We start from the raw sequence: 26,546 nt of genomic DNA on the forward strand, positions 1-26,546 counted from the left end.
GGAAGATTGACTCCGCCTTTTTAAGTGGTTTGTCCCTCCGGCCGACCTGTAGCGGCTTCCCCGCCTAATCCCTCCGTCATGGAAGGAGCCGCGGCCTCCTCCGAGGGCCTGCGCTGTGCCGAGTACACCAGGGTCCCTACGGGCGCCGGGAAGGGTCAAGCCGAGCTGGACCGAGGGCTGGTGAGCGCGCTGGTGGCGGGGGGGGATGAGGAGAGGGGAGGGCAGCGGGTAGGGGTCCGTGTGTGTGTGTGTGTCCCGGGGCCGTGAGGGGTAACGTGCGTGAGCAGCGGGGCAGCGGGTCGGGGCTGAGGGGGACAGGCGTTCTCCACCCGCCCCGGGGCTGGGTGGGGAGGTCGGCGTGAGAAGGTTGGTGTCCCTTCGCCTCAGGCCCTGCGTGGGCCTGGTGGCGCGGGTGGAGGTGCGGTGGGGCAGCCTTGGCAGCGCTTCAGACACCCCCCCCCCTTTCCTCTTCAGGCCCTGCGCTCCTCCGTCCAGATAGGGCCTCAAATTTCGTCCCCTTGCCATGAAGAGAGGAGACCTGTGAGGTTTTCACCCACCCTCAGGGTTTGAGGTGGGTGTGGAGTGGAGGGAAGATGCCTCCAAAATTTCCTGCGCTGTCCCGTGCTCTAATGAGAAGGGTGCTATAACGATATCCCCATTCCCTCATCCTGGTTGCTTAGGCTAGTTCATGGGACAGTGCGTTCTCTTTGGAAAGGATCTGAGAATAGGGAAAAAATCTTGGATCGCACTGCTTATAGCACTGGGCGGTGAAGTTTTCATGTTTTTTAAATGGCTTTAAGTATGTATTTGCCTTACTTCATTGTGTACGTGTTGTTGCCTCAACAATATATCTTTTCTTTTTTCTATATAGTTTTTTAAATCATAGTTATTTAGTCGTTGTTACTACAGTCTAGGACTCTTTTTTTTTTTTTTTTTTTTTTTTTTTCTTTCCCCCAGTAGAGTCTTTCTGTGTGTTTAACAGAAAGCTGTGTAATCTTAAGAAGCTGACTCTGAAACTCATTATTGTCATGTCCATGCGTTCTCCCTGTGGAATGCTAGCAGGGAAATTCCTAGTGAATTTTGTGGAGTCTTTGAGTCTTCTTACCTATCTGGGATAAAAATTGCATTTGGGGTTAGCATGGCTTGCTATGTTGGTGTGAGTTGTTTTGTCAGGTTCTTACTAAGGTCCAGAGATAGTGGTAGGTTTTTAGAGGACTAGGTTCTTGATTGCTGCAGTTTTCTATCAAAATTTATTCTTTAGCCAGGCCATTCAGTGGAGAATGCAGTATTTTTCAGACATATATACATTGTAAACTGTTAGCATATGGTTGGCAGTAGAAGCTATTTTAGAGTTTCTCTAGATGGTATTCTGTAGATAGTGGAAAAAGGGACAGTACCCATGCTTATTGGGTTCCTGGCTAAGTAATTCAGAAGGAGGTCAAGTTGCATATAACAAAATTCTAAAATTTTGCCATAGAGAAATAGCAAGATCAGCTGTAGTGCTGTGCATCTGTTCCTCTGATGTACAGGGTTAACAAGACCTTCTTGCCACAGTGGAAGGGAGGAGTAGTAGGAGAAGCAAAGTCTAACAGCAGCATCTATCTCTTGGGCTGAAAAGAGCTCTGTTTTATATCCTACCTTGAATCTTGGTTGTGAGATGTCCTGGATGTTAGATGTAGTCGCTTGATCTGGGACATTTTTATTCTTGTAGTTGTTTTACAAAAGCATTTGGAGTTCAGAGTGACAGAAGAACAACGTAGAAGCATAGTCTGTTCTTAAAGATACCTGCAAGAGGCCTTTGTTAATTAGTACATACTCAAGAAGATTGATTTGAATGCCTTATGGTAATGCTTCTATTAGTGAATCTGTTGCTCAGGTACCATTTCCTATGAAAAACTGTCAGAAACTTTAGACATAGTTTTATATACAAGCCAAAATAGTTGTAAAATAAATGACACAAATTGACATGAGAATTGGGTGAGTATGGAGAACAGCATCTAGCTGAAATTACTTTTAATTCACTATTGGACAATAAATTACATTTCATAGGAAGGTAAGACTAGAAGGAAAACATTAGATTATGAAATCAAATCAGTTGCAGATCATTTATAATATAATCCCACTTCAACATGTATCTGGCTCCATATAGAGTTAATTAGGTGGTTTGCTGTGAAACAGTCTCCCAATAAGCTGTAGTACCTACTTCTGAGCAACATAAGGCTTTTTCTAGCTTCCATACCAAACAATCATTTCTTTCAGGTCAGAATTTTTATTTAAGGGAAAAAGCAGTTTCAGAAATACTTTTGTACACTTGGTTAATATACTTGTATATCCTACTTCTTAGCGGCATACAGCACTTGGAAAACAACAAACCAAACCTTCCTAAAACAAAGTTTTCAGTTAAGCAAGCAATTTACACTTGTGTACTTACTTCAGTGTAAGTATATACTTCCTATTTTACTGATCCATGATTAAGCATCGACTGATAACAAAATGCTATCCAACCCATCAGAACAAATTATTATTTTCTCTGTGCTTTTTATTCCATTACACTGTAGCTTTCTACGCAAAAGACAGTAGAGCTCTTGCTGTGTGTCTGAAAGCTAGTTGTGGAAAGAGCAAAATATTTTCCATTTGACCAAGAAGGGTGTTTTCACTGATTGTGTTAGAAGAACCAGTGTACAAAATCCAAATCCTGTGCAGGCAGTTATGTTTTAACATTTGTAAAGGTGCTTCTTGTAGCCTGTGGTCAGATGTAATAGTGTTGCACTGAAATTTTAAACTTATGCATTTGAAATTCTTTTTATATTTATAGTGTAACTTTTTTCTATTTCATAGAAGGAAATGCTGCAGTGCTAGGACTTACACAAGTCGTTATATTATTTTTTAGTATGGCTAAATTAGCAGAGACTGTGGATTAGAAATTTGCAGAAAGAGTATCTCATTCTTTCCTCTTTCTTCTGCTAAAAAATTAAGGCTACTGGAAAATTACTTATTAAAGGCTTAGGCCGCAGATGTCTGTATGCTAACAGTATATGATGTATACCTCTAAATGTACTGCATGTTGATTAATAAGCTTTATCTTCTTTTGTTTTCCACTTTGGTAAGTCAGGTCTTGCAGTTGCCTTTCTAATGTGTGTGTTTTCTTATACATGTTTCTGAAAAGAATTTTAAAAAATCAGGGTTTGCAGATTTAGCAAAACTTTGGTTTATTGTTTTCAGTATCTGAGAGGATTTGTTACTGAAAACTGAACTACGTAGAAAAATTAAAATACTGAGATCAGCAGAATAGCATAGGGTTGATGAATAACCTTTGGGAGCTGATTCATTGAATAAAGAAAGGGACAGATGTTACTTTTTAATCTTTTATTTCTTTATTTTTCCCTCTTGGGTCTTAGCAGAATGCTTTCATTTAAAACCTACATCTTAGAAATTTCATAACAGTATTTTTTTGAGGGGAAGGAGAGGGTCAATTCTGTCATAATTGAAAGTCAGTAAGTATTTATTTTTTTTAGCCTTTTCTGAATCTGAAATAAAATGCGTTTTCAAGCAATGGGAGGCAAAAATGGTCATGGCGCTAGTTGTATTAGCATGCAGTAGATTAACTGATCCCTTCCACAATGATAGTGAGTTGCTTTAATTTAATATTGACATGAAAGGAGTGCATTTAATTAAAGCTTTGCACTTTATACTCTACATTTCAAAGCACCAGCCTAACCTTGGCTTATTCTTCTAAATAATTGACTGAATTAAGTGAGCATGGAGAAGGAAACTGAGTCAGGCTGGACTTAAGAGGCTTATGGGTTAGTACTTGAAATTGCCACTGATTTTTTGAGAGAGGCTGTGTCAGTAAAAGACACACCATGCCATCTTTCTTACACTGATTCAAATTCAGTTCTTATTGCATGTGTGTAGTTAGGATATATTCACACCATAATAAACATTCAGGGTGCTTTGGTATGACAAGTTATCACTTCTTTGCTACTATGTGGCAAGTGACTATTCTCTGACCTGCTCATAACGCAAATAAGGGGAGTTTCCGTAAACCAGTATTTGTGAGCTTTTCTGGTGGTTGTACCTCACTTCAAAATATGCCTCTCTGCCTTGAGCTTTCCACGACTTTTACCTAATTTTCTGGCTTGTCTTCATATTCCTGTTGATCCTGTGTACTGCTCCTATTCTAGAGCTGCTGCCATGCTTCTTTTTTACCTGCTCTTTTCCAGGCAGCACTAGCTTTCCACTAACTGCTAGTGCTTTCCACTGAGATTGAAATAATGCATCCCAGTGCACAGGGATGACTCTATCAGAGGCCTCAGGGGTCTCTACATTGTGTTCCCAGACTACTGTGCAAAAACACTTAAGCTATTTCTGCACTGAACTGACAAGAGTCCAGGTATTATTTATTAGCCTGGTCTCTGTGCTTGGCCTTACCTGTGATGAGGTGTCTGCTGCTAATGCCTTGTTGCAACCTGCCTACCTTGTTGTAAACTGTGGACCTAAACCACCTTTTTGGTGGCAAAACAAGTATAACTTATTTAGATAAGCACAAGCTACTAAATTTTATTTTTTTTGCCAGTGTGATGTATTTCACCCATTGTTGAGCTCTTAATTTACTTAGTAAAAGATTCTCGCTGTCACTCTGAACAAGTCAAGTAAAGTCTCTTGAATATAAATCCATGGTCACAAACCACTGAACACAATAATACAGAATTTCTGTAGGGTTATGATATTTTCCGAAATGTTGTGGCTGTTTCTGGTTAGTGTCTAAACAGAGGAACTGGAGGAACCTTTTAGAAGGTTTGAATATTGAGAGCCTGTGAAAAACGATTTGTGAGAAGAAATGAAAAGAGTTTTAGTTTAGTGAGGAGATGAACTGTATGCTTCACTATTTTATATCTTCTACCATTTAAGGTAACATACTTATATTTTTTCATGGTCTAAAGATGAGGGGAAATTTCGTGGAACTGAAAGGAACAACAGACATAAAACTACTACGTTATTTTTACATTCAGAAATGAATGCTAATATCGAGACTGAAGACTACACTGAAATGGAAGAGTTAGGTTACTAAAATGGGATAGACAGGCAGATTTTTAAGGCCAAAACTCCCCCAGTCTTAACTTTGGAGCTCCGCTTTCAGTGTGTTTAGTGAGTCTCTTTTGTTCTACTATAAACCTCTGGGCAATTGCAGTATTATGTTATGCAAACAACTAGAATAGCCCCATTTGGGTAGGTGGGAGGTAGGTACTTGGTTAAAATGCATAGGGTCCAAAAGCTAGATAGAGGAATACAGCTTCTTCTAAATGAGCTCAGAGCAGGCTACCGCTTTTTCCGTACTGAGTTCAATACTAGAGGCAGCAATCACAGCCACTTGCCTTCAGAGCCGAAGCCGTAGGAGCCACTGGGCATGATGGCAGTGCCTACATCTTGCACAGCTGCCCGTTTGCTGGGAAAAGTGTCGACCTGCATCCTAGCCCCTACTAAACCAGCTCTAGAAGGCTTTAAAACCAGTATTTCCTAACTCTTCCCCTACTCCCTCTCTGTCTAGAAATGAGATTGGGTACAATCAAAGACTGAATTTTAGCCCCAGGAATCTTAATAGCAAAGGCAACTTGGCTCCAAATCCAGTTATTAGGGTACTCAAATTGAAATTTGGGCTTTAAGTCCTGCTGTCAGGCTTGTTGGTAGAAAATGCATAAACCGGTTATTGGATAGATGCAGAAGTCAGTCATACATATAAAGAGACAGTCTGGTGATAAAAGTGTTTTCACTGTCATTATGTTTTGAATTCAAACTAAACAGGCCTAATCTGATTCCTCATGTTTCCTGGGGGAAAGTTGAGGGCATTATTGAACTATCATATGATATGGCAGGTGGTGCCACAGATGACTTTATTTCATTTGTTTCAGAGATTACATGTAGGCTTTTCAGAAATGGAGAGATGTCCCCAACTTGCAATGCTCATTACCCTTCTTGAATTCTGCAAACGTGTGAGAAGTCAGTCCCTTCTTTAAGGTTTATTACGTATCTTTCAGCAGCTTCTTGTTCAACACGGAGATACTTCTTATTATCCTTCTTGAGATGTCTGACTTTCTTCAAACACTGTGTAGGAAAATACGTACACCTAGTCTGGGGGTTTTGAGTTAGTATAAGGTAGGAGTTATTGTCTAAATCAGATATTCAAGTCTTTTTTGTGGGTTTGGTTCCAAGAGCCCAGTTAGACTTAAAGCGAACTTTAGCTGATAATGAATGCTGTCTGAAATCTGTCAGAAGTCTGCCTATTTACAATATTTGTGCTATAAGATAGTCAAGCCAGTGATTGACACTAAGTAGTGAAAAGAGGGTACTGGGCTTCATGTCTTTATTGGGGCTTCTGTGAGTCAAAGCATGAAAGGTGGAAGACACTAATATACATTTGTGGACGTAGTCTTTAAGTCAATGCTCAAGTACCGTTTTCAAGTAATGTCACCATGAGATTTCCTAGTGAAGGACTTTGCAAAACAATATTTATTTTTTTAGCTCTTCATGTTGTTTGTAATAAACTGATACTTTCTGTTATGTACTGTGTTGAACTAGTCTACACAAATAATTTCAAGTAATCCCCAATAGTTGTCTACCTTGTGTTCTTATCACTACATACTGTGAGCTGCTTTGTCAGTGTTTGTCTGATGATTTGCTACTGGGTAGTTCCGAGTTAATCCTGATGCGTTGGCATGGATTAATGGGACTGAACTATAAAATCTAACGTAGCCTGTGGAACACAGAACTTACCTTTATGTTTCTTGTAAATTATATATGAAATGTTCATGTCAGACATCAGAAATACTTGCTGTTAAAGGTGCGTATATTTCAAATTAGATCTGCACTTTATTCTGATTCCTGTTTTTCTGCTTTAGGCCAGAACTATGATAGCGGTTGGACTTGGTGTTGCAACTGTTGCATTTGCAGGTAAGCTAAATTACATGCCGAGTGTGGAACTGTCACTTGAAAGCTGCTGTTTCCAAAAGGCTTAATGAAGTTTTTATGAATATAAATAGTGGAAAGTGGAAAGGTCACTTGAGAGTGCTATGGAGAATTGTGTCCAGTTATAGTTCCTTTCCCTTCAAAATCCTTGACAGATTTTCCAAAATTCTTTTTGAAAAGCCACAGCTGCAGAAACTAATTTTATGTGCAGCAGCTAAAAGGTTCCATCTGCTTTTTGTCTGCAAAATGTAATGTGAAAAGTTTACTTTGTTTATTTAATAGCATATTTCAAGGTGGAGGCTGCTCAGTACAGAAGAGTGCAGCAGGATCTTGTGATGTGAAGGTGATGCTTGACAAATTCAAACAGAAAAATAGAAGGTTTTAGTGGCTACAATAATTTATCATACTAAACTGTTCCCATAGTACATTGTTTGTTACCTGAACTCTTTGCATCTGGACTGTGTGTTCTTCTGAAAAATAGCTTCTGGTCTGAACACAGAGCATGGGCGTAACATGATTTATACTCTTGGTTACTCACACTGGATAATTCTGGTCTATTCTGGTTTGGAAATACACAGATCAATTTCCATTATTTTCAGCATATAAAAGCAACCATGGTCAGCTACGTGCAAGTGCATACACCAAGAATAGATGCAATAGATGAACAAGTTGCACCAAACTTCGGCAGGTGTTTGCTGGGTACAGCTGTGTTGGTTTTTTGATTAGGGGAAGGAAAGACAAGATCTTTGATTATGTACACCATTAAGCAGTTGGTTTATCTATGTGTTTGTGTGGAAGCAGAAGAGGAATGCTCTTAGAATTTCTTCTGCTGGTTGAGATGCAGAATTAATGGCAGCTCGCAAAGAAGTGGTAACAGAAAACATTAAGAAGAAGGTGAGGTAATGTATTTGTACATCACAGCATTTCAGCAGCAATACTCTTAACAGTGCTTTTAACTTCTGTGTTAACATAGGCACAGGCTTAGATGACTAAACCTATGGACACGTCGCGTATTTTAAGAATGAAAGCAAGATGCTATTTGAATGAAGCAAAGCCCCATTTCATAAAAAGTTTTTCCATTGTGTATAATAGTCAGTTACATTACTAATGAATAGTTAATCAAGACAGTAATTGGGGAGAGGGGACTTACAGGGAAAATCCTCCATTAACATGGCACAGATCTTGATTCTGAAGTTGATAGACCTGCTTTGTACTTCTGAGAATGCAGTCTAATAGAGTTCCCTCTAGCCTTTCCTAGCTATAGACGTTCACTGCCGGTGGGGAGTTGAATGGCTCTGAATCCCAGAAGATCCTCTCTGTGTAACAAAATAAAAAATGCAGTACTTACAAAATGTGTGATTAAGCATACAACATCACAGCAAGAAAGTGTAGTACATAGATTTCTTTTTTTGAAGATATAACCTTTGAACAGTATTTAATAAATAATGTATATCCAAAGCTAATGTTTCATACTGCCCTTTTCCTTAAAGTTCACAATGCAGATATCTTCATTCATCATACTGAAATGCATTTAAATCTATTTCTTTTGTAAGCAAACACAATGGATCTTTGCAGTCCATGACTAGGTTTTTAGATTAAGTATATTAAACTTCTTCCCCTCCTTCTCCCAATAGTACAAAGGTTGAAAAATGTAAACCATAGCAAGTTTACCGTGGGACTTTGGCTGGGCAGGAACCAAAAACAGCAGGATCCGAAAACTCTTTGAAAAGAGTAAAGTGCAACGGTGCTGTACAGCAAATAAATGAGACAAAAAGATTAACAAGGAAGGATTTTGATTTGATTTAAAAAAAAATAAATTCTTTCTGCTGTAAGCTGGTGGACATAAGTTGGAGACTTTTTTTTTTCATTTTAGTAAATGGTGGTTATAATGTCATTTAACTTCAATCTTTTTCAGGTCGTTATGCTTTCCACCTTTGGAAACCGTTGGAGCAGGCAATGACAGAGACAGCAAAGAGGATTTTAACTTCTGTAAGTTTAGAGGTTACTTTATGCTAAATTTATGATTTTGTATTTCAAGTATTTAGAAAGGAGACGTTTTATGTTAAATATGGTAAGTGCCACTTAGATTCCCCCCTCCCAGGATAGGGGTGGTCTGTACTGTGTATGTTCTGGCGTATTATCTAGTATATTTTAAATCCCTGTGGATGAAGTGATATCAAAAGATGTTTCTGAGTTTGATAAACAGTTCTGATTTTCCTGGTGTAATGTTCGATGTTTCAGAACTCTTTGCTAGTAACTGTGTAATATTGTTGAAGTGTGCTGTGAGAAAATAGCTAATTCCTAGAGATTGCAAAGTGATGACATGCAGTTTCATTTCAAGAAGCTAAAAATGAAAAAAAACCAGTCATTTTTTTTTTTTCAGATACAGTGTTAAAAGTCAAGAAGGAAAAATTGATAAACTTCTAGGAAAGGTTGCCATAGAGATGGGGGAGCTTGTTTTCTTGTTCAAGTATGAGTTGTCTTTTTTTTCTCTTCCCCAGCTAATTTGAACTTTTAACCAATTTTTTGTTCTTTGTTTTGCTGTACATATTTAAAAATATAATAATGAGGTAAAAAATCAAGAGAGAGTGTTGCGAGAGGAGCATATGCAGGGAATATTTGAGAGCATTTACTTTTTGCTTCAGTGGCTATACTGTCCTCTGGTAAATAAGTAAATATGTTCCATTCCTGTTTGATTAAAGTAACTCCCAATGAGGTAGATATCTGCTTGTGGCAGTGTATTCTTCCAGAGTCCATAGTCTGTGAATACTTATCCACAGTGGAAGGAATACAATTCCCCTCTTGATGCTGATGGGTGAGGGGTTTGAGGGAGTAGTTGCTGCAGATTATTATTTCCCCAAAAATATATTAAAGGTAGGTGTTGTTGTTTGTTTTTTTTTTAAAAAAAGTGATCATTAATATTGTACCTATTAATGTGAGGTTGGTTGCAACCCGGAGCCAGTCTACAGTATATAGACAGACACTAGGGTCCAAATTCATTTGCCATCTGTACTTTGTGTTCCTGTTCTGAAGGAGCAAGCTTGTTCAATGCAAGTTTCCTGGGGAGGCAAAACTCGAAACATGGGCTGTCCTTTTGGGACAGGTCCACACTTGTTCTTAATTGCGAAGTGTATCAGCCAGAAATGGTGCTTCTGGATCAGTTTTTTTCTCTGTCCTGCTATTGCATTGCTGTTGCGAGACCAACACTAATTTCTTTTTTTTTTTTCCCTTTTCAAAGTAATTTTTTGAGAGATTCCCAAATTGCCTGGCAAAACAGCAGAGGGGACTGTAGGTACTGTGAATTAAATTGCTTTCACATGATACAGATACAGTCTGACTTGCAGGCTTGCTAGAAGTGTCTAGCAATAAGGACATGTGGCTTCAGAGCAGGGAGTGCTTCAATCTTTACCCTCCTTCCCCAGCAGTTTTACTCCAGCGTTTCTTCTTCTAGCCATTTGTAGATATAGGCTGGAGAATCTAAATTCAGACATGTTCACATAAGAAAGCAGGCAGTGACTCTTTAACATATTGAAATATGACATGCTACTGCACAGAGAGTTGTCTGTTCTAGGAAACTGTACTCCTCAGTGCTGGTATACTGGCTGAGCCAAGCTCATTACAGGTCTATCTCATTATTACCACAGTGACTTTCAGAGTCCTGCAGAATTCATGAACAACCATAAAGAACAACCCAGGAGCTTCTGCATTCTCAGTGTTCCTAGTCCCTGGAGCTGCATCCTCTGTCTGCCTTCACATCCTGCCTTACAGCCCAGAATTGTATGTTGATTTGCAGCGGAGTATCTCTCTTCTGCTGTTCTGTTCTGAACTTGAAAATACAAGTGTTCAGTGTAAGATGAGATCTGATGAATACAGTAAAAACTCTTTCTTCCTGTTTGCCATTAACAGTATGTATTTGTCAGCTTTACATTTGTGAGGGTGGTGGTAATATTTTTCTTCTACAATCATAATCCAAATTTAAGACCCTTTTGTAATTCTTAGCCAAGATTATTTGTTCTTTACTACTCTACAGCTGCTACTTTCTTGGATTGTATTTTTTTCCAAGTTTTTTCTTCTTCTCCCCTTAACAATCAATTATTTCCTATTTGTAATTTTTCTTTAAAACAATAGAGGAAATATTGGGTACAGAGATCCTATGTCAGTGCTTATTGTCCAAGCTTCGTATTTTAGTGGCTTTACATGATTTTGTTTGGGGAATTTGAAGCTGCTGAGTATAATCTGTGGATTAGCGCTTTCATCACATTTCTTTACAGTATATTGCCCTCTAAGGACAAAGGAAATCAAGCAGTTAGTATTTCTACCTATGCTTACTGGAAGAAGCATCTCATGTGACAGTGTCTAGGCTTAGCGTTACTTTGCTGGTTTCCTATGGTGTTTGGAGGCACCTAACTTGATCACTATAATTTTTAGTGGTTACTCTAGCTTTCTATCATCAAACCCTGTCCCTCATTACCTCCTTTTTTTGAGAGACTGTGAAACAGCTGCCTATTTGGAAACTAGCTTGTTTTCTCTGTAAGCCCCTACTCTTCCTCCCCCCATTTGCAATTCTTCCCCACCTCCATTTGCAATAGAAGTCATGGTTCATGTTGGTTGCAGTCGCACAAGGTAATCCAGATGCTGTTTACCCTTTCTTCCTGCTCACTAATAAATGACTTGGGTAAGGTCAAGTTGAGCAATTATGAAGTGATCATTTAAAATGCTTGCCTGCTCTATCTTGAGTATTTGATGCTGTCTGTTTACTTATCTAAATAAATACCATGTACAGTCAACAACTGCACTCATCTTTTAGTCAAAAATAGTAAGTAAAGGCAAGTAAAAGTGTTGTGTTTTATTCTGAATTTCTACCTCTCATTTAACTTTAACTTACAGCAGTTAAATACATATTCTTAAATATGAAGTGTAAATGCTGCTGTAATTTAGTCCTGAAGTTTTCTACCATCTTTTTTTCAGTGGAGAAAGACATAGGAGGAAACACTGTCATTTCCACTCTGTGACAAGTCATAATGCTTGTTTCTAGAGAAACGCTTTTTTAGTTTGAGCCTAGTTTTGTTACTGGTGTCACGAATGCCAGTGACACTGTTTTGTTCCTGTGTGTAGTGACAAGAATCTGTTGCCAGTAGAAGGTGCATAGCACTAAGTAGTCATTTGGCTTTCCTTCCTCAGACCTTAATGCTGTTATTTATCATGTTAATATTTCCTTAAAATGCGAAATAAAAAAAAAGGAAGTATTTCAATAGCATTCATTACCTTTCTTTGCTGAATCAGTGGTATTGAAGGTTAAAAGATAGACAGCAGATATTAAAGATAGGAAAAACAATTCTAGGCAAAATGAACTGTTAAAATGCTCAGATCCCACAATCCTGAAAATTCTGTGTTCCAGAAGAAAAGGGTGTCTTCTGTAGCACTTCATTAGAGATTTTTGTACTGTGTTTCCCTTATTGGATCTGATTCTGCTCAGACTTATAGAGTTCTGAATTGAGAGGTAAGAGTAGCAACCATCTCTTGTGTCCTTCATGGAAAATAAAGTTTCCAGAGAATAATGAAATTTGCAGTCCATTTTAGAATTTTTTTTTTCTAACTGAAGTTAAGGAAGTTAAAGTTGATCTTGGCAAACTGTAGGTTGTAATATAACACAGCATCTAAATAGTTTGTTATTGTAGTTTGGGTTTTTGTGGTTTTTTTTTTTCCTTTTAGTGTTTGCTACCTTTTCAATGGAGGACTGTATTGGTGGTGGAACAACACAGAGTTTTCTGAAAAATTCACTACTTCATTTAATATGATGGATGGTCTCAGTTATGGGGTTTTGAATCTCTTACCTGGCATGGAAACAGTGATTATGCTTTCCCTGTGCTACGCTAGGATAAGTATCTTGAAGATGTCACGGTCCAAATGGATTAGATTTTCTTAGCTGACTGCTTTTGTGAAAATTTGCAAGAGTGAATAGACATTTGCAGAGCAAGTCCAGCCATTTTCTGTCCCATGTCCCGTCCCCTCCCCTTCCCAAACCTATTAATAACATTTGTTCAGGAAGCAGAATTTGCTTACATAAGTTGCTAAATGGTAACAACATACAAGGAAATGAAGTAAATTAAGTCGTAGCCGTCCTCTCACCCCAGATAGTACGAAGAAATGGAGAGTTCATTTTGATGATTTTTCCAGTACAGAATTTGTTTGCAATAGCTGGGGTTAATAAATGTCTGGAACTGCCCGCTCATTGAGGAAACAGAAAAATATCTAGAGTATTGTTTCATTTCATTGTAGCCATTACTTAGAATTTACAACAAGGAAAATAAAGGCTTTAATTTGAATAGCATGCAAAAGTTGTTTCATTAGGGAACTAGAAATTTGCCAAGATGCTTCTTAAAATGAAGACTCAATGTTTCTTCCCCTTATTCTAACCAAACGGAAAAAATGGCTTTTATGTCTAATTTCCTTTTGCTTTAAGTTCTGTTTAGGATCAAGATTTTAATTTAAGAATTGATTATTCTTGCTACGTGCTTCACTTATGAAATGAAAATGTTTTTTCTTGATGACCATTTCAACAAACTGTTTTTGTTTATGTGCCAAAGGATACAGACAACGTAATTTTGTTTTTATTCCTCTTAGAAGTGAACTGAATCAAGGCTTCCTGAGGTTAGAACAGTGTCAAGGAAGTAGACTTTAAAAACATGAAGAAGTATTTCTGAATTTAAGCCTATAGCCATCCCTCCCTATTCTCATATTTAAAATAGTATTTTAGATGAAATCTACCAAGAACAGAGACAAGCAGTGTTAGAGATAATTCAAATATTGCTCTTCTCTACATGCATAGTGAACCAATGTCCTCCTCTAATAGAGTTGTATGCCAGAGTTGAAGGGCAGAGAAGAATTAACCTTTTCAGAAACCCATCTGCACCTAAGCTGCTTTGGGAGAAGTTCTGCAAAATCTTTCAGAGGACATTAAATTGTGCTTTTGTCTCCTGGCTGTACTAATTGTTCAGCATAGTTGCAAATTTCTGTGCGGTTCTGCCTTCTCAAGGGTGTTATCTGGTGGCCATTAAATCATTAGCATCATTTCGTCTCAAAGGACTGGAGAAGCCCTATGTGTTCCCTTACTGTTACATACTCTAACCTGTAATGTCAGTGTGTGCTATTACAGACCTGTTTTGTGTTACCCTCTACCTGTAGAAGCGGTTTCTTGACAGATTTTTCTTGTAGGCATGACATGTCCACAGTTGCTTCAGCTTTGATACCTGTAGTATTACAGTAGTCGTTATTTCGTGTATGGTTTGGGGTGGGAAGAAGGAAGATAAAATTAGTTTCAGATCATAGCAGTACACCAAGAGGTCTTTTCTGTGGCTTCATGGTAGCAATAGGTGAAGTATTTCTGAACCATGCTCTTGGGTGAATGTTGCTCCTAAGCTTAATTAAAGGCTTTGCTTAGATGCCGTAGACAGAACCTTTAACATGCTTTAATGCTTTTGAAATTACAGAAGAGAGAGTTTGTGTAAACATAAGGCAACATTCTCACTGAATATGAATGGATATGTTTAGTGAGAAAAGTGTTTTATTAAGGGCCAGGCACATTTTTACTTGGGGGTAAAAGGGACACTTAAAAATAATCTCAGCTCTCAGGCAGGACTTCCCTTTGATAGCAACAAAAGCAGCTTATTTTTCCCCAGTTGATAGGTTTTGCATTGAGGAAAAAAACTTAAGTCTTGTTGAGTGATTTCTGTGTGCCAGTTCCCAAAGGCAGGCTGTCTCAGAGCTACATCTGCTTCCTCTGGGACTTGTGCAGCTTAGACTATTATTTGTGTAGCAATGAGCTAGTCCCTAATTCTTATAGAAGCATTGATGAGATCACTGCTGACTATCAGTGGTGGTTCAATAACTCTTTTTTTTTTTTTTTTTTTTTATAATTCAAAATATATTTATGGTTGACAAGTATACTTTCAACCCATTCCCTATGACAATTAACTGTTGTAATTATTTACTCTCATCTCCATCTCCTTCTTTTTAATGTTCTTTCCCCACTCATGTTTTTCCTCCTCTTCTTAAAACAGTAGCTAAAGTCTCACATGCCAGTGAGTTTAAAAAAACTAACCCCATTTCCTGTATCTAATTGTCATCAGTGTATAGGGAAGGAAGTAAAGGCAAAAGTTGGATAGGATTTCCCCATATACTCTGCTACTTTTCAGTATTCTCCAGCTCAGTGATTTCCTGAAATAGAGGTTGTGGCTTTTACCTAAGCCTGTTTGTTTGTTTGTTTCTTTTTGTTTATTTTTCAGGGTTCCTTCAAAGGACTCGTGATGTATTTTTTCTAAAGTAACATTCCTTCATGTGAAAAAACATACTGACTCTTCATCAGCATATTATATTTATCTGTTCTTATCCTTTTATTGTTGTTTTTACCTACTTTCTTTGTAGAAATATCTGGACTTCAGCGTGATTGTCCATAATTCCTTGGATGCCAAAGCATTGTGACTTTTGCCATTTTCCATTGCGGTGGTACCAAAGCCGTTCTAAACAAGTTTCCCCCTTTCCCTCCCCTGCCCTCCCCAACACACGCACTGTACCACTCTATGTTAGTATGTGCTTTCATTCTGGACTCTTTTGCCTGAAGGAAGGATTTTAATGGTTGTAGCTATTAATATCTCCTATTAGCAGTAGAAGACTATAAAAACACAGAGAGTTATTTTTAAGTCGTTTTTTGTATGTGTTAACATTCAGGAGAAGTCCTTTCATATTATCTGGTTTGTAGTCATTCCATGCCTTCGAAATAAATTATAGATGAATGTAATGCTCTGAATGAGGTCATATAAATACGATTTAGGTCCTGGCACCTTGTACATGAAACTAATTATTGCTTGTTTTCCCTTTCTTCTTTTTAGAGTCTTTCACCGTACTATAAAGGAGGATTTGAACAGAAAATGAGTAGGCAAGAAGCTAGTCTTATTTTAGGTGTAAGGTAGGTGTGTTGCATTAATATGTTTTTGTTTGGTAAGTATTGCATGAAGAAAATGCATGTTGTGAGAATGTGGAATATTCTTGCCAAAATCGTAGGGTTTTTTTTAAAGACTTCTAATGGCTTATAAACCATTCTAATATTCTGCTTAAGCTAAAAAGCAAACAATAAAATGCTAATAAAACATGCGACTTGTGTTTGGCTTGAAGGCATGGTAACGTATTGCAGTGGAGAATTGATGCTCTAGAAATAATCAGAATAGGACATACTGTGCTAATTAGTGTGATCACATGGCCTGGTCTCCAAAAAACCCCTTGAGATAAGTAATATTGTAGATTACATTAATAAATGAGGAAAACAAATCAATTTTGCTCATTTTTTTCGTAAGTCAGTAATATTATTTTTCTTCTTTCTCCACTCTGATTTGTTTGGATTTCAAAAGTTGCAGCATATTCCAAACAAAAATACTTGGAGAGACTTGTCATTTAGAGTAGGTATGGGAAATAGTTTCCAGGCTGAGTATTCAGTGGATTTTTTCAAAAGCATTTGGATGGCCAATGATAGCACACACCTTAGTGTTTTCTGTAAAGCAGGCAGTGAGTTTGAGGGCTTTCCAGATGAAAGGAGCAGATCTAACCTTAGGTAGTAGATTTCTTATTTATGGCTTAGATCAGTTATGAATTTTAAGGGTAAAAAAAAAAAAGATAAGGAGGATGGTTTTAATTATCCCCAGAAGAAATTATTTCACATGGTGAAAACTGGGACTTAAAAAATCCTGTTCGGTGTGCTATTTGTGTTTACTTCTAACATAATGGATATTATGCAGATTTAGCATTAATTTTAAAAAATTGTAAAATAAAACATTACATTTTTTTGGAATATTTCATGCTTGCACACTGAAGAAGAGATTTATAGAGTGCTATTCAGAAATATTTCCTTTGGCCTTTAGGTTTGATAATGTCTTAACATTTTTACTTTATAAGGGCAAATTCAGTGATATTCCAGAGTAGCACATGGCAGCTCATTAAAGTGTGTTTGCAGTGGTAATGCCTAGCCTGAGCACTGCTCATGTGCATGTCTGAAGTTTCATCACATCTGAAATCAGTCCCCTTTAATTTTTAATTCTAATTGCTTGAGTCTTCACTGGGAACAATGACACTGCTTGTTGCATTTGGACCGAGTCTTGCAAATATGAAGACTTAATCAGATTTGAGGAGAGTTCTTCTTAGTGTTTAAAGGTTTGAGCCTTTAATTGTGTAGAAGCATGGCTAACATCTCTATAGGAAATTTTTACATTGTTTAAACACACTTTTGTAGACCAGTTTGAACTCGCTGCTTACTGTGGTTTTTTATATATATATATGTGTGTGTGTGTGTGTATATATATATATACACACACACATATATATAAAAATGTCACCACAAAAAAAAAAGGCAAGTGAGTTTTAAAGTGTTATGGAAGATGCCAGGGTATGCACAAACTAGACCTGTCTAGGCCCTGATCTTATTGTGACACTTGTCGTCTGTGTCATCACTTCCAAGTCATGTTAAATTTTGAGGCAAAGACTTTATTTGTTATTTCAAGTGCTGAGTATGCATGGGCAGCGTAACTAATAAATATAAGCCATGATAAAGGTGAGTATTTAATGATAGCTTTTAATTTTCAAATATATTGGCCCATTACACATTCTAAATATTATTCTCTAATAAGCATCTTGTAAGGTTGCAGGGGTTTTGGTAGAAACATGCATGTGCATTGTTTATATTAAAACTATGTAAAAGGTATCCGAAACTACAAAGTACTGTATTGGAAATGCTGACTAATTTTAAGTTTTAATGTTCTTGCATTAGTTGTTATGAAGCAGCACTGATTAATGAAATTCAGTATAAACATAGCAATAATATTTACAGCTATGTACTCTGTAGAAGAAACTGCTCATGGAAGAGATGGGGGAATGTTTGAGATGACACAGGAGGTGAAAATGTCAGGAGTGTTTTCCAAACATGAGACAAAATAGGTGCTAGCAAAATACAGCTGTCCTAAGTATAATGGTTTGCAGCTATCAAATCCCTAAAGCTGAACTTCTGAAGTTAGAAAATAAGTCTGAAAACCGTAAGTTAAAATTCTAGATAAAAATGAATAAAATTCTCTGTATTGTACCAATTCCTCATGAAACAAGATGCATACTTTTTCCTTCCACAGAAAATACTTAATTGTTTGTTAATGTACACAATATATACATATGCATTAGTTAAGAATGTTTAAATCATTATTCTTAAAACATGAATGACATAACAAAAAAATTAGTCTATTACATTAAAAAACATACAGTATGTTGTATAAGGGTACAAATACAAACATATTTAAGGTTTAATGATCGTGACTTTGGGATTGTTTTTTGTTTATTTTATTTTGGTTTTTTATTTTCTTTTGGTTTAGTTAGTTTAGTTTATTTTTTAAACAGAGCTTACTGCAAAGGTATATCATACGATCATACGACCACTCAAGTGAGGAGGGACCTCCGGAGGTCCCTAGCTGTACCTGCTGCTCAAAGCAGAGCCACCAGTGGGGTTGGACTTTATCCAGCAGGTCTTGAAAGAATCCCAAGGATGGAGAATGCACAACCTCTCCGGGTGACCTGTGTCAGTGCTGGGCTGCCTTTTGGGTGAAAAAGTATTATATCTGCCCAGCCCGCAGAGCTGCGAGGGGCTTTTCCTTGGCTGGTGCCGGGCTCTGCGTCTGTCCTTGTTGAATTTAGTGAAGGGTTCCCGTCACCCCGTTCCTGCAGCCCCTCCAGGTCCCCCTGAGTGTCAGCCCTGCCCTCCAGCATATCGCCTGTTCCCACCAAGGTGATGGACTTCTCAGCCGGTTGGTGATGTGAGAAGGCAGGGTGATGTTGGTGTGACTCAGGTTGTGACACTGTACCAGTTAAACGGAAATGTGGTTTTGACGTTAAGGGCTTTTTTTGATAGTGATTAAGAATCTTTAGAGACCAATCTGACTGTGGGATAAGCAATCTCTCATAAACTAAGCAGATTTGATGTAAAACACCATTTTCACAGTTGCTTCTTGGAGCAGAACTGCATGATTTTCCATGATATGCGACTGCAGCTTTTCCACAGTTACGCTTGGGACATCTGAGTTTCTAAATGTAGTATATCAACTTTCTTTTTTATTATTAAGCAACAGCTTTACAAATCAAAATATATATGATTGTTATTTTTAGCAGTTTGATAACCAATAATTTCTTTTTTGTATTTATATAGATCAAGGCCTTTCACCTTCTGTTTAATTCTTACTTTCTGGGTTACTTTCTCTTCCATTGAAGTATTCTTTTCTTATGCAGTTCTATGAACTGTTTTTGCAACATACCCTAATTTCCCTGTGACAGAATAATAATCAGAGGTTGTTTACCTTGGGAATGTAGTTAGGCTGATACCTTGCATTCAAACTGTATCTACAAAAAGATTAATTAATTGAATCATCACTGATTAAGAAATCACCTGAAGTGGAAAACACTGCTTCATTTCTGCATGCTAACAAATTATGAAAAACTAAACCATTCAAACTGTCCTTTCGCATACGATAGCCTTACCGTGTTGGCATATTGCATCCATAAGTGGTTATTTGTCTGGTAAGGTACATATTTAATTTAGGCCAAGTACATATTTTATGTGTCTGTCATTGAAAGAAACAACATTATGTAGCACTTGTAAATCAGCATGTGCCTGAATGTAACACATTGAACAGCTTTGCAAAAATAACAAATACAGGGGTTTTTTTTCAGGCCCCAGCAGAAGGAAGAATTATTTATAGCAGCTATAAAAATATTTACAGTAGAACAAAATGTGATAATATTAAATATTTGTTGTTTTGTCAGTGGTCATATAAATACTGATTTTCAAGCAGGAAAAAATGTGTTTTCTGCATTTAATGATAAGAAAAACCAGCGAGATACACCCTAGAGCTGCTGATCTTTTTTCCTTTTTTTTTTTTCCAGAATTGTTTATTTTAAATGATTGGATGTATCGCGTTTTAAAAAGAACCTGTAAGATATTTGCATGTGTCAAATACACAGGCTTTTTAAAAATGTCCTTCTCAGTGTGTCTTATGTGCCTTTGTTATTGTTACTTCCTCAGAGATGCAGTTTTATGTTTTGTCCACAAGATGGTGAAAATCTCAAGTTTTAATTATTTGTGAAGCCAGTATAAACTGTTAATTTATAGTCTGAGTGCAGTGGCATTTATGGTAAGCACTTCAATTTATTTTTGCAGTCCATCTGCGGGCAAGGCCAAAATCAGAACAGCCCATAGAAGAATCATGATTTTGAATCATCCTGATAAAGGTAAATAATTATTACTTTTCTTAACTAGATCCGGAAAGGAAGAGGCTTAAATGAGATCCTTTAAGTTTAGTGATTGTGTAAATAACTGCACTGAGTGCAAATGTATGTTGTTTATTTATAGACTTGAGCTTCGGTGTGTCTTCTCTCAGATAAACTAGGTTTTATGAACCACAGTTTTACCCATCTTCCTGTAATGTTGTTTTCTATACTTGTGCTGCTTCAGTTAAAACTATGAGCTCAGGGACCAATCTTCCACACTTCAAAAAAACTTACTCAAAAATAAGAAAAAATTAGCTATAACATTTCTACACTAAACTGACATTCCTGTTTTGAACTGAGATGGACCAGTCACATGTATGAAAGTAGCTTTCTGTGGGGAATGTTCTGCAGTCACTAAGTACATCATTGATGAATTTCAGACTTCCTGGAATTCACTTGGAAAAAATGTAAAGCTGGGCACTGTTGCTTTACTGGCCAGGTTTCTAATGTAAATTTATCTTACAGAAAGGCTATTATTATAACTTTAACTACACTACAGCTGGTTGAAAAAGAAAGCCCATATGTTCATTGCTGTTTCTACTTTAAAATAACAGATGGTGAAGAGTTGCACTGTATTTCAGAAGTCAAAAGGGGAAATCGGAGGGTTTTTATATCTTTTTGACAGAATTACAGGGCTCCCTGCCAGCACCCCATTTTAAGAAAATGAAAAAAATAACTGGCCACGGGAAGTGTTTAGTCGATGCTTTTCTTTGCTGTCTTCACCCCTCAGTTCAATTCTAAAGTTGTCCTGCTTTTTCGATTTCACGCTTTCATTTTTTACATGTTTTATAATGTATAAGCTGCACAGACATAAAAAAGAAATTCTCTTCTGCATTTCTAATATATTATGATGGTGAAAGGCCTCTTAACCACTAGAGTACCTATTAGGTCAAAATTATTTTGATAACGAACTTCTAAGTTTATTGAAGCAGTACTTAGAGATGTGAGCCAGAACCGTGAATCTCCATGCAGACGTTGAGTAGACCTAAAGAGGCAGTTCCAGTTACGAAGATCATACATTTTAACGACCCGCTCTTACAGCTGTAATGCACCTGCAGCTGGGCACAGTGTAGGTTTGGATGGATGTAGTGAGCCCTCCTGTGTGCTATTAAAATGGAGCATTTTCTCAGTAGGTACACCAGTTGAAGGGATTTGTGCCTCTGTGCTGCCCCTGCAGCTCTTCTGGCATGGCCGTAGAAAAAAAAAAAAGGTTGTGTAATGTCTTCAGCTGCAGAGCGAGGGCCTGGAGTAATCCTGAACATGTGGCATCACAGAGACACTTGTTTGCTTGTGTATGTATTTTGATTTCTTCTGGCTGTGGGTAGCACAGATGTGCTTTTAAAAATATATTCAACATTAGAATGTTATTTTAAAATAATATTTTACCAGCTGGAGTTGATAGAAGAAAGGGCAATAATTACAGATTTTAAAAGTTACATATGTTATCTGAGATCCAAAATGTTGAAGAGAATTGTTAGGAATAAATAAATAAGAAATACGTAGAAGTTTGCATAATAACATCCCCAGTGAGCACTACTAAAATGGTTGCTTATTAACCTTTACAGTTCAGTTTTAAAGTTTTTTATACTGATACATTGTATGTTAATTTATCAGTTACTAATTTCATGAAAGAATATTTGTTTACAGAAAAAGAGGAAGAGAAGCCTTTTGGACTTGCCCTAATTATAAACAAACTCTTAGGCAATCATAAGATTGAATTTTCTCTTATTGGAGGACTACAAAATTAATACAGCACTTAAGGATGTAAATGTAGTGAAAACACTTCCAGCAGATTTGAATTTACTTTAAGATCCTGCTCTCTAGACATGTCGAAAATCAACACACATTTAAAAATTACTTGGGATACATTGTTTATTGCAGTTTTTAGTTTTTACTGTTTGTTTGATCCTCTTGTCTGCTCTTTGAAAGAAGCAATACTCAATGTAGTAAATCCTATTCCTGGCTAAAAAGCCAATTGGTTTAAAAAAAAAAAGAAAAAAAAAAAAATTCATTTTCCAGTAGGCAGTTCTCTTGCCCTGCATCACTTTCCTCCAGTGTGTCTTAGCTATTAGGGCTACATTCAGACAATACTAAAACATGACAAAGAGAACTCCATTACTTTTTCCAGTTGTTTTATTACACCATGAAATGAGTTTATAATAATTTGGCTTCCTGCAGGAATGTCCTAAAGAAGTCTTGAAGCAAGCCTTGCCTTTTTGGTTTTATTTACACATGTCTACAACTAGCTCTGCGTGTTTCTTCTATCATTATCTTTTCTGATGAATAGAATAGAATGAATGAAATGATGAATGAAAAAATATGATTGAACAGATGCCTTGGAAAAGGCTATTCAGTGCACAGTACTGCTGGAATCCCATTTTCATGTAAAAAATACAGGTGTATTATAGTAAGTGGTAAGTTACTGATATAGACCTTGTAATGTTGTTTTTGGTGACTGTAGGCAGATGGTTGGCACTCAAGGGGAGAGTAAAAAAAACAAACACAAAAAGACTGCTGAACTGTAATCGGATTGTTAGATGGAGCGTAAAGCAATGACAGCATTCAGGACTAGAAGTTAGAAGGTGTACCATGTTTAAATAGCTTTAATGTGATGGTTTCTGGCTGGTAATTCTGGGCGTCTAGCACAGGAGAGACTTGGTGGGGGTGTGTGTGCATGTGCACACACTTAATGATTCTTTGTCAAAATTATATATAAAATTTTACCTTTTAGTTTTGGGGGTGAGTGGTAATAATAGCCGTTAGCCTTGGATGACAAGCTGACCTTGCATACATTTGCAGCAGCATTGCACTGCAAGTCTAAATCACACCAATATGAAGTGATTTCAGATTTCAGTCTTCTCTCTGAGACAAAAACGTTCAGCATTATTGTTCAGTGATTTCAGTTCTGATTACATTTCTCATGTTTCCTTATCAATTAGTTTACTTCATATCAATGTCATGTTTTTTAAGCAGCTGTATGAAAAGGATCTATTTAGGAAGGAGGAGCTAATAAAAGTAATAAGGGGATGCACGTGAAGTAGTTTGGTACTTAATACTGATGTGTAAATGGTATTCCTTTCTTCTTTTTTTTCTTAGGTGGATCACCTTACTTGGCAACAAAAATAAATGAAGCAAAAGACTTGCTGGAATCCAGTGCCAAAAACTGAAATCCAAAGCCTTGGGTCATAGGAGATTCAGCAGATGCATTGTGCAACAGCTTTCGTACCTACTTGCTCTGCACAGTTTCTTAACCCTGCACTGATTATTCATATTTATTGTCATAATTAAAAATTTAAGATTATTTAAAAGCAAACTGAAATCTTTTACAGTTATGTAAAGTTATGTACAGTTATGCTCCTGCGAGGAGCAGGGAGTTGGACTTGATGATCCTTATGGGTCCCTTCCAACTCAAGATATTCTATGATTCTATGTGTCAATTTTAGTGTATTTTTACTGAATAATGGTCCATTACAGGCTTTGAAAATGTTCTCTTACTGTCTGGTTTTTTTCTTCAGAAGTAGTTGCTGCTTTCATTAAACATTTGGAGCTTTTTAAAATTTACAAAGTAGTCTTAAATATAGATTTTTTTTATTATTATTTTTTTCTTCCCCTTCACTGATGAAGACTTGACCATTGCCCAGAAAATCTGTGACAATGTATTGAGTCACAGGAAGTATGGCAGACCCTGTTTTGGCAAGTTTTCAGCATCGCCTTACACTTGAATCTGTTAATTTATGAAATAGTAGAGTTTATTCATGAGTGCAGTTTGAGAGGTGCATCTTGGAACAAAATGACTAATGGAATACAGACTGCAGTTTCCATTAGCTGTATATATGGGGCTTGGAGATACGAAGGAAGAGTCTTGGGTTTGGTTAGCTCTTTTGCATATTAAGAGATCTCTAAAATTGTCAAATAGTTATTTGGACATGCTTTTACTTCAAGTCACAGGATACGTTTACTCTGTAGCAGCTGGGCGGTGCAGGGGTTTTCATGGCAGTGGAACTGAAGAAGGTAGGTCCATGTGGCGTGGAGCTCAGATGGATTTTATAGTCTGCGGTTGCGTAGGTCAGTCCCGTCCCGTCGGCCTGGTGTAGGACTGGTAGAGCAGGGACCAAACAGGACTGTACCCCTGATGACAGTCGCTTTGCTTATGGCTCTGGGTGGAGTTACTGGGTTTGTTATCCAGTCATTCTCACATCTGTATTATGCTTCATTTCCCCAAGTATCATACATATCTCCTTATGTAGCACCCTAGTGACCTAGTGCTGGCTTTGGGGAATACTGCAGCCATGGATCTCTGACTTTAAAGAGAACAAGTTTTAATTGACAGCTGAGAATAGGTGCTATTCGGGGCACTTGGCTGCTGCAAATTCCTACTAGTAAGTTGGCGGCAGATGAATTAACTCTCTTAAGAGGACAATGGTGTGATGAGACAGTCTAGGGGATTCAGTGCAAGACTGAAAAACTTCCTAGTATCCATTCAATTCGGATTATTTGAGGTACAACAAACAACATGCTGAAGTGCTACAAATATAAAATTTAGATATCCCATTTCCTAGGTTATTTAGCCAGAGGAAAGTGGCTAAGAGCAGTTAAATAATTAAAGCATCCAACCTTATATTATCCACCAGAACCTACTTTTATCTATTTGTCCAGTGGTGGATGTCCAGATTATATGGATTTTTCCTTGAAAGGAGGAAAGAATATAAAATATTTTTTTTATCAGGTTCCTCCCACTTTGTCACAATTCCCTTATTTTGATTAAAGAGAGATGAAAAAAGTTTAAGTTGGCCCTGAAAGAAAATACTAACTTTAGGTAATTTAGAGACTTCTTTACAATTAGAGTGGCAAGACACATGACACAACTTGGCTGGATAAAGCAAAAAAGGCTGCAGGGAAAAACCTGCCTGGGAATAAGCATATGCTATATGAGAACTATACTTGCATCATTTAACTAATGCTCTAATACAAGAAACTTTAAAGAAAATGGACTTTATTGCTATGCAGTAGTCTTAATTGGTTTTTGTTAAAGAAGTAGCCACCAATTAATGCACATTTAAGATTAGTTATTCCTTTCACTGGTATATCAGTATGCATTGGCAAAAAAAAAAATCATGAAAGTTTTCATTTTGGGAAGAGAGAAGTGAGATGGTGAGGTTGTTCCTAATTTTCTTAAGTGGAGTCTGTAAGTGATCCGAGTCATTGTTCAAAAGCAGAATTGATGTGTATGTTAGGTAGCAAAAACATTCTCTCTAATGATTTTGAACTGACTAGCTGTTGTTTTCATATGATTGCCTTTTTTTCCCCTGAATAAAATGAGGTATAAAGAGCTAAAGTATCAGTTGAAACAAATGCATTAAAGATGGCTACTTCTTCTGTTCCTAAAAATTAACTTCCCATGTCTTTGTAAGAAGGATGGGTTTTATTTTTGTGAGATTGTGTTGTTGATAATTTTCTTCCTGATGTAATTATGTATATCTGATTATTTTGAATGAAACACTTTTTTTCTGGCTTTCAGTTACGAGAGAGATTGTCCTTCTTAATAAAAAGAAATAAATACAAGTTCTAGTCCTGCTTTCTCCCTCTTTTCAGAGCAGACTATTGACTAATTAACAAATTTGACAAATTAACAAAAAATTAAACAAATTAACTTTGGCCAGTTGTATCTCTGGAAAATGCTGTACAATGAGTGAAGCTAATGCATAGCAGTTATGAAAGCAGCATTATTGTATGGCTGATGCTGTAACATCACACGCACAATAGGGTTAAGTATGTATCCCTGGAAGCAACTAATTTTTCTCGTCTGTTTACTGGCAAAGCTTGCTTTACCTACTAAATGATGTTTGGGAGGGTGAAGATAGGACGGTGAAAGGAAAGATGTAGTCAAGCAAATCATGTAAATACTGCTCAATTTGTTGTCGCTGATAGTCAACATTGCAGGCTAAGGAATGTCTTTGGATCCAGACTGCCTTGCAGAGCAGCCCCTGGTTTGGTGCTTAACTGGACTAGAAAGAATAGGATACTGCTTTTTTTTAATAGTATAGCCTGTTAATTTAACCTTGTAAATATTTAGCCTCTTGAGACTATTTTCTTGTCAGATGCAGAAGTTTTTTGTGTAAGAAAACTGCATAGAGGTTGATTTATTCTGGTGCAATTTCTGTCCATCTAAAACAGCAGCAACAAGCAAACTCATTTTTTTGTGTGTGCTTTAATGTTCAGAAAGTGTTCATCTGTAA

The 26,546-nt window shown here is 37.1% G+C and overlaps 1 protein-coding gene across 2 annotated transcripts; it reads left to right on the forward strand.

Annotated features, from left to right (window-relative positions):
- On the forward strand, positions 1-25,872 carry DNAJC15 (DnaJ heat shock protein family (Hsp40) member C15). 2 transcript variants are annotated; one of them, XM_075046145.1, is made up of 6 exons: positions 1-180; positions 6,897-6,948; positions 8,879-8,952; positions 15,852-15,928; positions 20,201-20,271; positions 23,407-25,872. In XM_075046145.1, exons 1-6 carry the CDS (start codon positions 79-81, stop codon positions 23,475-23,477), a joined length of 447 nt encoding a protein of 148 aa, XP_074902246.1. In that variant the 5' UTR covers positions 1-78; the 3' UTR covers positions 23,478-25,872. The 2 variants fall into 2 exon arrangements, with proteins under 2 accessions (XP_074902246.1, XP_074902245.1); XM_075046144.1 differs by having other exon boundaries at positions 15-192.
- Positions 25,873-26,546: the final 674 nt, after the last annotated feature.

This window comes from Buteo buteo, chromosome 14, assembly GCF_964188355.1.
Source record: "Buteo buteo chromosome 14, bButBut1.hap1.1, whole genome shotgun sequence".
In the NCBI taxonomy this organism is placed as follows: domain Eukaryota; kingdom Metazoa; phylum Chordata; class Aves; order Accipitriformes; family Accipitridae; genus Buteo; species Buteo buteo.